The 12,908-nt window shown below is 37.9% G+C and overlaps 1 protein-coding gene across 1 annotated transcript in view; it reads left to right on the top strand.

Annotated features, from left to right (window-relative positions):
* The first annotated feature begins 17 nt into the window (after positions 1-17).
* Positions 18-12,908, top strand: part of LOC134547112 (collagen alpha-4(VI) chain-like) — a 26,689-nt gene continuing 13,798 nt past the window's right edge. The window contains exons 1-11 of the mRNA XM_063390729.1: positions 18-53; positions 156-209; positions 441-503; positions 1,664-1,729; positions 2,812-2,865; positions 3,824-3,859; positions 8,208-8,270; positions 9,059-9,121; positions 9,810-9,872; positions 11,460-11,522; positions 11,964-12,014. Coding sequence (XP_063246799.1) covers positions 18-53; positions 156-209; positions 441-503; positions 1,664-1,729; positions 2,812-2,865; positions 3,824-3,859; positions 8,208-8,270; positions 9,059-9,121; positions 9,810-9,872; positions 11,460-11,522; positions 11,964-12,014 — 612 coding nt within the window. The remainder of the gene's footprint in view (positions 54-155; positions 210-440; positions 504-1,663; positions 1,730-2,811; positions 2,866-3,823; positions 3,860-8,207; positions 8,271-9,058; positions 9,122-9,809; positions 9,873-11,459; positions 11,523-11,963; positions 12,015-12,908) is intronic.

Below are 12,908 nucleotides of genomic sequence, written 5' to 3'. Positions count from 1 at the left end.
CAGATTTTGTGCCTTGAATGGGCTTTAATGCTGAACAGAAGTTCTGTTGTTGGGTATTTAGAATTGTATACCTGATTGAAGCTGGATTCTGCCAGAAAAGGCTTGAGAACCTGACAAACTTTTTTTTCTTCTTTTTCTCCCCTTTCTGAGTCTAGGGAGAACGTGGATTTCCTGGACCTTCTGGAGAGAAAGGCAGCAGAGGAAAATGGGTGAAGTACTCCTCATAGTAATGTTTAGATTTTGTGGAAACATCTTTCCAAAGTGTAATGCTGTCTGTAATGCCGGTGAGCTGTTTTTAGTAGCTGCCTGTTCTCTAATATGCTGTCACTCCTACTCTGAATCAGTGTAGCTCCACTGACTTCAACAGATCTGGTCCTCTACTGCCACAGATACTATCTATACTTGTAGCTGAATTGTTTGTGCTCTTTTTATGAATTTAGGGCAGAAAAGGCCCCAGAGGAGAACCAGGTGAACAAGGAGAATCTGGTCTAAGAGGAGATCATGCAAGTGCATAAATTCCTTTATTTTTATTGTATTTCCTTGATTTGCATCTAGATTTTGTGATGGAGATGTCTGAAATATATGTGATTTGAAGAGTTTTTCACAGTCCTAGAAAATGCAGTACTCTGCAAGAAGAATGGCATATTCTAGGAGCCTTGACTCTTCCGATGTAGATGGACTGATGTGTTTTGATGTGTTGCTGGGAAGCAGGTGTTTGAGCCTCAGGTCTCCTGCTTGTTTATGAATTTTTGGGTTGTTTGTTTGTTTGTTTTCACCTTAGGAAACATAAATCCTTTTGGAGCTACTTGTCATAGAATCATAGAATGCCTTGGGCTGACAGGGACCTTAAAGATCAACTAATTAGTTCCACAACCCCTGCCATGGGCAGGGACACCTCACACTAGACCAGATGGTCTGGTGAAAAGACCAGGTGGACTAGGTCAGTCTTCCCTGTTGGTTCCCACCCTACAGAGGAATTCTGGATCGCTTGAAAACCCTGTGCACTGGCTCTTGGTTAGCAATTTACAATAATGCAAAGGCAAGTTACTTCTTCATGTTCACATTTTTTCCTTGCATGCTCCAGAGACCTACATAAATGCACTCCTTGAGGACTAAAATTCCAGTGCAGACACCATAATTTTTGTCTTGAAAAGACAAAACTTTGTCTTTTCACATATATTTCAAAGACTTTGTTGCAAACAATCATATATTTTGCTGACTCCTGTCTTTAAAGCTTATATTGAAAAAAAAATGCTCAAGTGTCTTGGTAATTTGCCTCTTTGAAAGATCAGGATTTCACCTGATCTAGCATTAAGTGGCAAAACGGAACTCCATTCTAGTGTAACTCCTCATCTGAAACTCATGAGTTATGATCTTAACTCAATTAACTATATCAAATCAACCAGAACAGTTTCACATTTTCAGTTTAATTTGATGTCCATTAGTTATTTTGCTTTTAATCTCTGTGGAAAAGGACTTATTGGACTTTGCAGAACTTCCTATGTCATGTTCTTACACACATCTTGATTTAAAATAGCCTTTTTATTTCTTGCTGTCTGCAATTACAAATCTGATCAATTCTATTTCTGTATCCTTCTGCTGTAGTCAAAGTAATAAAGGTATGGTAATGGAAAATGCTGAGCTTTCCATTGATCTTTTTCAGGGAGATCCTGGGGCTAACAATAATGTTACTGGTCCTAAGGGTGAGAAGGGAAACCTAGCACCACAGGTAAGTAAGTTGGTCTGTTTTGTAGAGAGAGCATTTGCATAATTGCTAATTTCTGTTGGCTGTCCAGTGACCAAGGAGGCTTTTGTTTGTTTGTATTTTGCCTTTACTGTTTGTCTGCAACAGAGAAAGCTTCAGGAAGCACTTGATACAGTAAAGAAAGAAAACAAAAAAGGAAAAAATGTTTACAAACACAATGGAAATATTCTCATAATAGATAGCTAAGGGAAAATACGGATTTAGAATAAATAGATTATTCTACCACAGATTTGCATCAGCAACTTGAGAGGCTTCTAGTAATGGTTTGAAAGGATAATGCTAAAAATCATGCTGGGAAAAATGCACAGGGTATCAACAGGCTGTACTGATTTTGTTATGGAACTGCTATTGTCTCAGTGTGGTGTAAACTCCATTTTGATCTGTAAATAGAAGAGCTGGGATATATGCTTATATAATCATGTTTGAGTTTTTAACAGGTGTTTTAGCAAAACTGCAAGGAAAAAAGCATAACAGTAAAGTATGGCTTCGTTACCATTACAATTTGTTTGGAAAGAATAAGCAAAGCTGATAACTAGTCGGACAGTAGCATAAAAATGATGGTCAATGAAAGCTTAAGAGGATGGCAAATGTGAGAAAAATCCACTGATTTAGGAGTCTGTTTCTCTCTGAACAAGTAGGATTGAATGCCTACATGTGTATCCATGTAGAGCATGCTGAAAGCAGTAGAAAAACTCTGAGGGTTACTTTTTGAAGAATAATTGGGTTTTGGTGAGTCTTTGTAAGCAAATCTCATCTTTAGTTGTCCAACTGAAAGCCTGAAGTCAACAAAAATGATTTCACAGAAGCCTTGACCCAGTATTAGCTGTTAGTAATTGGAAATCCAAAGCAGACATGATCTGTCTGGTTTATAATTTTTGAATATAAATGATTTGTAAAAAAAAAAGAATCAACATTAGTATGACACAACTGATTACAATGAAAATACTTAGAAGAACAAACAAAGAAGGAATGTATAAAGAAGATTGTACATGTACAAGAAGAAGGAAAGAGTGTTAAAAGAGCTTGGTCATTACTTTGTTTTGCAGGGAGACCCAGGCCCATGTGGACTCCAAGGAGAGCAGGGTGATGCTGGCCTAGATGTAAGCATAGCAATCAATGTGGGGTGGAAATAACTGGTAAAACATACAGTGGGGTTCCTCCTGAGAAAACCCATTTTTGTGTTCTTCGTGTTATCCCACCCTTCAAACTCCTGCGAGAAGAAAGAACAAAAATCTTCTGAAGTTTTCATAGTGAAATGTATATGGCTTAAATTTAGTAACTTATATATATTGCAAATCATTTTCTCTTCTTTAAAATCAGGAATTTGCATTCCTGTTAATTTCAGGTCTGATTCATATGAAGTCACAAGACTTAAACTCAATTTCTTTTTCAATGATCCTTAATTGTTTCACAATTCCACCCTAGCTTTATCTCTTCTTTCTGCCCATGACTACAAGTTTTCTATGTCTGTTCAAGCATATGAATAAGCTCACTGGCAGCAGATCTGCTCTTTTTTAGTTCACTGGAGATTGGAAATTGTGAAGGCCTCTCTTCTAGTCTGTCGGAATGGTGTCTAATGCCAAAGTCTGGCATGATCACTCCTCAGTCAGACTGCAAAAACATCCTAAAGGCCTCTGGTGATGTGAGGTTTAGCAGTAACATTCACTAGAGCTACTGAGCAGTGTGCAGCAGGAAATGGTGCAAACCTCTGGGCTCATAGGGAGAGAGGAGGACTTTTGTTCTCTTTATTTTAGCCAAAGGGCAGCTGACTGGAAGATGTTTTCTTTCTTCTGGAAGAATTTTGTTGAAATGTCTTCTCTCTGCACTTATTAAGGATCTAAATTATTTTCTCTTTTTGGAAAGACTTATTTGTGTAAGAATTTCAGTCCCAAATCCACCTTTTTCTCATTTTTTCACCTTAAATCTTTCTGTGGAAATAATGTCTGCCTTCTTTAAGCTGTATTTGGTTTTATTGTGTATATAATGTGTTTTATAATATAGTGCTGTTTCACATTGCTCAGTATTCTGGATGTAATCTCTCATGCCACTGCTTCCTAGGGTGCAGCAGGTCGAAGAGGCCCTCCAGGTATAAAGGTGAGTGGCTGACACTGTTGCTCCCTATTTATATGCAGCTACATGTCCAACCCTTTGCTCCTCTAAAGGGAAAAATTTCACTGTGAGCCAAGACACAAGTGTTTAACAATCAAAAGTCTATTTCAAACCAAGGCAGCCTTTGAATCTCAGGTGGAGGTAGTAGAGACCCTCCTGACTTGAAGGATTTAGAACTGGAAGGGAATTTTCTTCAAAATAAAAGGACTTTTACAGTTAGGGCAAGTATGGGAACACAGCTAGAGAAAAGACTGTCACTAAAGATGACAGGAATGAGTAGTCAGGCTGCAAAGTCTGATAGTTTATTCCTCCTTTGCTGCATGCACACAGAGATATGCATGATGCTCACATGCACAGATAAAATTAGGGCAAGTTCTACACAACACTTGCTCAAAATAAGCAGTGTTAACTGCGGCTCTGACAATTGGCTCAAACATATAACCAAGATTTTGGAAATGATTTCCCAACTCAATACCTAAAAGAATAAAGGATGTACAAAATAGGTCAAACCCACTGCATACTGACTGTGTAGCATTCCAGGAAGATCCTCTGGTTGAAAAATCTCTCACATTATTGAGAGATGACAAAATCTCTCTCATTGTTAGGTAGTAGCCCTGGTTTTCCCAGACTTATAGCCATAGAGTCAAAATGAAAGAAAACTTTCCTGAGATGTACTTAGTAAAGACATCACTGCAATTCTCTTAAATGGTGATTCAGATAATGTTCTTGGAAAAGAAAACTTGTTTGTCCCAGGGTATGAATTACAAAATACAGTTAACAAAGCAGTTCTAAAAGCAGCTATATTCAAGGGTGGGTTAGTGCAAGTAAAAATTAAATTCTGAGTACTCAAGTATAGGTTACATGATCATTCTAGAAAACCTTACTTTAGCACAAATGGTTCACATTTGACCCAATCTCTCTACCAAGCTGCGAATACAGATAAGGAAGATGGTGTATACCATGATACAAGATTTCCCCCTTTATCTTAGTGCATATAAACCCAAGGAAACTTTACAATTTTGTGTACAACTTTGTCAGTACCAACAGGTGGAATATATCTTGAAGTCCTGCTGTGTGTTGGAGTCTGGGGAATGGGTAGAGTTGTAGCTTCTGAATAAAAGTGCCAACCAGCATTTTGAGTAGGCCAAGTGTAAAATGTTAATAAATAATAGCAAGAATAACCATAGTGACGCAATATAGAGCGTAGATTTCACTGAAGGAAAAAGACTGTCTTTTATGGCAATAATATTTCTTCAGCAGCACAGTGTTTGATTTGTCTTGATTTCTGGGCTTCCTGTCCCTCCCCTGTTGAGACATTTTGCTATACCTTTATTACTTTTTTCCTCTGTGTGGCAACCAGGTAATGCAGATTTTTTTGCATTTAGAATGATTCAAATTAATATTTTACTGGGCAATGTCAATCAGAAGTGAGAGTCCTGCAAGTTCCCTAAACTGAAGTCTGGTCACTCCCCAGGTTTTTGCAGTACACATGTATGCCATGTGCCAAAGCCCCTGTCCCCACCTGGTTTCTGAAAGCCCCAATTTGGATTTTACTTTGAGAATCCAAAATTTTCACTGAGGCATTGCAGATAGGAATATACTGGAATATTTTCATACTATCTGCCGGTAGGGAGAAAGCACCATGCTTTGGCTGTTGCCAGGGTCAGCATAACTTGAAAGAATATGAGCATTTTGCACTTGTTTTGTATTTCTATCTCAGAAATTCTTTATAGGGTTTATGAAGACATTTTACATTAAAATATTGAAGAATATTCATGAAGTCTGCTTCTTAATTATTCCAATCCTTGCTTGATCACTCAGAAATCCATTTCTTAGGTAATTTGAAACTTTGTGCCTTTTTTTTTCCTTTTCACTGTTGGATTGCAGCTGATATCTCATGAATGTTTGCAGTATTCTGTCAGGTACCAACAAAAAGAGCTAATCCAACTAAGCTATGGCGGTAACAGGACCACAGCTGAAGTCAGTGGAAATGGATCTGTACCATATCTTGGTTGTACTAACAAGCACAAGAACTCTTATGTGGTTAAAAAATAAGAATGTTCAAAGTGTTTAGTAAATTCACAGAGTAAAATGTTAGTCGAATCTTTTCAACTAATTGATAATAGTTGAGACAATCCTCTTCATTTCTACGGAAGCCCCCTAGGCCAGTGATGAGGCCACCCTTTTGTAAAATGGCAGGGAACAAGAGAAATGACTGAAATGCACAGTAACAGAGAACCTTCAAATTGTTTTCATTCAAGTACTTGATTATGAGCTTTGACTTTTAAAAGCATATAAAAAAACATTTGTCTGGGTCAGTGAGCATTGAAAGGTAGGTACCAATCAATGATCAAATGCAGGTAATGTAGATATCCTTCACTGAAAACATGTAAAAAGTGAATGGCAAAGAGAATTGCACACTTCTGTCTTCCAATCCCCTGGAGAAGCAAGATGGAACAGGAAACCCTGCAATACAACAGTGGCACCCATCCTTGGATGAGGCTGTGGGTGTTGTGTCCTTCCACGGAGATCTCTTGCACAGCAGGATGTTACAAAGATGCCACAGGGCACAGCTCTATCAGCAGAAGTCATGAGAGCTTCACTGTAAAGCTGTCCTGGTGTCCCTGGGCTAGGAAGCAGATCTATTTAGTTTTGACGTTTGTGGGTTCTTCAAGGGCCCTTCTGTGGACCCCAGTATCCTGCTTTGTAAGGAAATAGGATACAACCAGTCCCTCTGGATGAGGAAGGTTTTGTGCTGAAATGGGATAAAGAAGAGTCCCTCTTTCAGGTAGATAAGAGGGATATTTGTGGTGATGTGCTGAGAGACAAATAATCAAATTAGAGACAGCGAGCCAGAATTCACCCATCTAACACATAAGGACTTGTTTTAGATTTAGCTGTTAATAAAAGGCACTGAAATAACACCCTCATCAACTAAGTCATTGACTTCCCTAGCACTCAGCATGAACCCACTGCTGTTCTCCATATGCTAAAAAGCACTCCTCCCAGGACTTGCAGTTCCAAATGTCTGTGCCTTTCTGTGATAAAAGGAGACTAATTTTTCAAGTAGTTAAAACAACATAAAGAAGCACAGCTAGTCATTCTTAACAGTCAGAAATAGTCAGCAGGCAGAAGGAATGGAAGGTGTGGTGTGGTATCGGAGAGGTATTTGTCACAGACAAGAACAACACTGCAATCTGTGTTCTGGAAATGAAGCAAAATAGTGTAGAGGGAAAGGAGATTAACTTAAAGGAACGCAAGAGAGAGAGGAAAAGGCAGGGGAGAAAAAAGGGCAACCACTTTTCTGGGTTTTGATTCAAAGTAAATTGAAGTAGCTGAAAACTTTAAATTGGTTTTAGATTTTAGAAGAGTGTGCCTAAGAAATGTATCCATTTTTATTACAGTCAAAATTATTTTTGTGAAAATCTATTTCTACTTAATTTTTTACATTATTTTTTCTGGCAATATCATATACTTAGTGATTTTACTATTTTCTTATTCTGGCTATAAATTAACATTCTTTTTTGCTTTCAGCTTTTTTTTCTGGGTTTTTTGTTTCTTTGTTTGTTTGTTGTTTCATTAATATGGTGCAGAATGAAAGTTCAGCCTTTTAAATTCATTTTTCCTCATATGATTCTATCCAGAACCATCTAGTTCCCAAGAATCTTCAGATATATGTTTATGATTTCTCTGGTGAAAGGGGGTCTGTAAGGCCTGTAGTATCTTGATGTTAATTTTACTCAATCCAGAAGGCAGTGAGTGTTTCTTATGGACGTTAGCTAAACTGGCACATCCTCAGATAGACAGCTCTATGGAGATGGGAGCTGGAAATTTTTTTCTGTCATCAAGATGTATTTGATTTGCCTCACTGAATAAACAGAGTAAAAAATGGGGAGAAAAAAAAGGGGTCTAATTCTAGTGTGATTGTGAAGTCATGATTCCCCTGCAGAGCCATTACCCATGGATAAGGGGAAAGAGGATCTGCCCTTGTGGCCTGGCTTTATGACTTCTGGTCTTTGCAGTTGGCAAGGGTAATGCACAAATATTGCTGAGATATGGTGTAAAATGTGTTCAGCAAAATAAAACTAACCTCTCCTGCTGCAGCTTTTATATTCATTACACCTCCCAAAAAAACTAAAGAAAAGCTACTCTTCTGCTTTTTGTTTTTCTTCAACAGAAATTTGAAGCTTTTTGAAAACTGTTTGAGTGCATTGGAAGGCATTCTATCAACTGATAATCTATATAGATATGAAACTATTATCTTTTGATGTGAAAATGAGAAATACTAATTTGTCTGTGTTTGTTGTTATTTTGTTGGGTTTTGTTCTGGCAGGGTGAGCAAGGAGATCTGGGAGAAACAGGTTACTCAGGAGAAACTGGTTTTCCAGGCCCCCAGGTAACTAATAGAACTTCTGAGTTGTTTTTATGTTAGTTACAGCAAAAATGAATTTTCTTCCTTGATGTTTTGTTTGTATTTTGGGAAGCTTTGTTAACTTCAACTAATGAGTATTATGAGTTAGATAATAATTACCTTGCAAAGATAATAGTTACTACCTTTGGAAATCTTTTCTGTAACCCTGAGGAATTAAATGTGACAAGTTGCATGGGTACAACTTCTAATGAAATTAAAAGAGGAACATGAGCAACAAAAATAAGTAATTGAGCCAACAGACCTCCAACTTATATGATATTATCAAGCAGATATCTTCAAAATGAATTACTTAGAAATTGCTAGCAATAAATACATAAAATCTATTGCATTGACAAAACCAATGAGAAAAGCTTTGTGTTTAAAAAAATTGCTAGGTTGAATAATTTTGAAGAGAATTATCATGGTAGACTTCTTACAGTAGCTTCTACTTTAGAGATGCTCTTAGATACTCTAAAGATGCTTTTAACTTTACATTTTAGGATGGAGACAGAGTGCCTAGTTTATAGTAGGCTGTTTCTGGCTTCCATAGTGTCTTAGACAATTCAGTGGGTCTCTGAATCAGGCTGGCAGGCAGTGACCATCTCAGGTGCTTCACACAGGCAAATCCTTATAACCAAACAGCCAAAAGTTGCACCTGTAAAATAAGGCTTGTGAAACAGGCAGTGAGGTTCTGGTCATTGAACAACATCATTGTCATTGAAAGGCTGTTAACATTGAACTGACTTTTTGTTTCAATGGTTTCTCTACATCAGGGCCCCAGAGGACCACAAGGGATCAGAGGACCTCCCGGACCACAAGGCATGCCAGGCCCTCCGGTTAGTTTTAAATAATATATTCCTGCTGAACCCACTAGGGCTTTTCATTCTCAGTGTTTATGTCATTCTTATTTTAAAAAAAGCTTAAAAAAGTAGAAATCTAGGGCTTTTTGGTGTAATACTTCAGAAAACTGTTTTGCAGTCTCATATAATAAAATCACAGCCTTGAAAATAAATTTAGGTGCATGAATAGCAAGTGCTAGGGTGTGATGAGGTTGTAACTGTTGAGTTGCTGAACTGTCTGCTAACTTCTCACTTTTGTGATGCTGTTGATTTTGGGGATTCTTGTTCTGTAATTACACCATTGTAACTCAGGTTACATTGAAATGTCCTATGCTGTCAGCCTTGGTCATCTGTTTCAGTCCAGTAATGATGCTTATGCTTACATAACCAATTATATGTGTACATTAATATTTTTGTGCATATAGCATGTATTCACTAGGTATCTCTGTAGATAGAAAGTAATATTTATGTCATACTTGATAGCATGTTGAGAATTTTATGGCAGTTGTACAGATGACAGGAAATAAGTAGAATGATATCTTGACCAGTAACTCTTACTTGTGGTCCCCAAAAGCCCAATATTTTTACTGATTCTCGAGTAATTTCAAGTGGCAATGAATCCTTGGATGCAGCGAGGCTTTGATTTTTTGATTGTGCACCTTTTAACTGATACTTCTTATCACAGGGTAGTCTGGGGACGCCCGGTTCACCTGGCTCTGTTGGAAAGTTAGGTGCAAGAGGAGCAAAGGTAAAGATTTTCAAAATGTCCACTTGCAGCAATCTAACAGTGTCATTCATTCAAGACTGATCAAAGAAGCACAGACTAACAAAGAGTTAGTTCTGTGCTGTGAAACATGCAGAATGTTAAGTTTGAAAGATATTTTTAGCTTGCATGGCAAGCAAAGTGATGTGTTTAGGGTAAACTTACACATATCAGAACTATACTAAGAAGTTTTTAGTGTTGCCATGACCACTGTTGTAATTGCTCTTGTGATGATTGTTCTGAATGGGATCTCGCTTCTCATACAATGGATCAGAAATAAGGCAGTGCTGACCCTTGAGTTAGTTTTATGATTCCTAGTGTCTGTCCAATCCATTGAAAGTACTCACCAATAAATCATAGAATATCTCATCTTGGAAAGGATCCACGGGGATCTTCAGGTCCAACTCCCTGCTTCTTGCAGGATTACATAAAACTAAACCTTAAAGAGCATCATTCAGATGTTGCTTGAAGCCTGACAAGCTTTGTGCCATGACCACTTTTCTGGGGAGCCTGTTCCAGTGACCAACACTGAACCAGTGACTTCACCTTTAGGTGAAAAACTTTTTCCTAGCCTTCAATCTGACCTTCTCAGTTCAAAGAAACATATCTGCTTATTTTAACCTTGTTTTTCTAAACGTTCCAAACCTGTCCAAGGAACCTTGACTGTTATGATGTCTGTTTTTGAGGAATGCACATGTTGAGAAGAACTGAACAAACATGAAGTCAAACAGGAAGGCTTATATTAACAGGTTGTTCACATTAGAGTTCATTTTCTTATAATAAATGTTATCCTTACTTACCTTTCATTTATATGTGTTGATATGTGAAATTTTATTTAATAAAAATAACTCAATTTAGGTGCTGTTGCATCTTTGAATCTAAAAATCACAAATAATACTAGCCAGCTAAGCCTTTTCATCTCTTTCAAGGGTTGTAAACCTTTAGTGACAGAGAGGTATCAGAAGGTCAAAGTGCTACCATGAAAAGAATCACTGTATGAAAACATATATTAAAACAGTGACAAAAATTGGAATTTCCATCATACATTCCATTTTGTCAGTCTAGTTTTGTGCTGTTTAATATTAGGGTCTTTGTTAGAAGAATATTCAGTTAGAAAGTGAAAGCAAAAATGGAACTGAAGAAAAGAAATGCTGCGAAAAGGGCTGAGAGCACAGTGCAGACAGCCTGCCTGAGAAATAGAATTTGCTATCAACAGGTGCTTCAGGCTGGTAGAATTTCAGAATATGTCCTACTACCATTAATATAATTTTTTCCAAATCCCACTTTTTTTCCCTGTGTAATTCTTTATTACAATGGGAGTTTTATTGAACAACACCTTTGTTTGTTTAGCTGCATGAATGCTCAGCATATTCTGATTTGCCAAATCCTTTCCAATTCTATCACCAGGAGCAGTCCATGAAATATGGTCTGTAATGGAATGCTTTTGCCCAGCATCAAGTAGTCTATAAAATGTACAGGCACACTTCAGTTTAACAGACAGGTTTGCACTTCAGAAAGAAGAATTCTCCTGAATGAGGCAAACTAATGGCTTTTGTGTTTCACTTACAACAGGGTGAACCTGGTGACCCTGGAGAGAAGGGCTTAGCTGGACCACCCGGACAGAGAGGCATTCCTGTGAGTCTTTCTGCTGTAATTCAGGACGCCTATACTTTAATACCTATCCATCTGAATCAGCAATGTTCATTCCCTTCTATTTTCTTGATTTGATACAATTAAAATTATTTCACCTTTGGTTCTCAGTTTCCTTATGGACACTTAATTTCATGTGGGCTAGAGAGAATATCTTTCCCCTCAAATTCTCTAGAAGAGAGAAAGTATGCTAAAGGTAGAGCACACAGTGGAAAGGAACTATGACCTCTATCCTTGTTTTCCCTCTACAGTTTTTGCCACAGTTTGCTAGTGTTTTTAGATTGTGTTTTGATAGATTGTCCTACTTCATCAGTCTTAACAGCTTGGGTACCTCATTGTAATGGGACATCTTTGTTCCAAAATGAAATTCAATATAAACCAGATCCTCTATTAAAAGTTAACTCATAGTATATTTCACCCACACAGGGCATGGATGGCAGAGATGCCTATGGTCTTGAAGGAAGCAAAGGAGCAAAGGTATGTGCTTGAAGTCAGAGAGTCTCTCAGTCTCCATTCTACTGTGTTATCAAACATGACCATCCATGTGTGATTAAAAAGAAATTCAAGACATGCAAAGTCCATTTCTAAGGTTCAGGGAGAGGCTCAGGCTTACCATGATCCTTGTGAGACATTCTTCCAGAGGATATTCTTCCTCACTCATACTCTTTCCCTTATGTATGTGTATATATGTGGAGGATTGTACTTGCAGTACACAATGCTTTCTTCCCACTTCAGCCTGCCTGACTAAAGATCATTATTGGCAAGTATTGGTGGGCCAGCCATTGTGGGCTCTTTTAATTTTTCTTGTTTCAGAGGAGGGATTTCCTAACTGCCAAGGTGGGGTTGATACTCTCCAAACATCCTCACTGTTTTCCTGTGAAATATTTTCCTTATGCTCCTACAGTCAGCAGGAAGATCTGACGATTAACCTCTGGATGCTAAGAAATTTGTATAATTTCCTTCACAGTGTTGAAAAAAGAAAGAAATTAAATGCCTTCTTCTTTAAAATTGTTCAAGTTTTCAGCTAAAATAAAAAGTATACAGAAAGTATGAGGTCAAAACCATAGCACCACTGGATCAGTCCATGAGCAAAGTGGTGGGGATGTTGGAAACAGCTGCAGTTCTCCTTTCAAAGTGTATGTGCAGTACTGCAACACTAGTCCTTTCTTCTTGCTTGTGAAACAGGAAGGGTCCAGTGAATCTCACTGGTAGGCCCATCTGTTTCACTCTCCCTGTCTGTGGGAGAACCAGAGTGCTGCAGAAATCTGCAGAAAAGATATGAAAGGCTTTCTAGGAGCCTCTCCAATAGATTAACTCCTTTTTCTTAAATGGTTTTTTGGTAAAATGGCTCTTGATGCTTCTTATTTTCCA

The sequence above is a fragment of the Prinia subflava genome, chromosome 1 (genome assembly GCF_021018805.1).
Source record: "Prinia subflava isolate CZ2003 ecotype Zambia chromosome 1, Cam_Psub_1.2, whole genome shotgun sequence".
NCBI classification, from domain to species: Eukaryota; Metazoa; Chordata; class Aves; order Passeriformes; family Cisticolidae; genus Prinia; species Prinia subflava.
The sequence above is the reverse complement of the archived record's forward strand: the minus strand, read 5'-3'. Positions and strand labels throughout refer to the sequence as shown.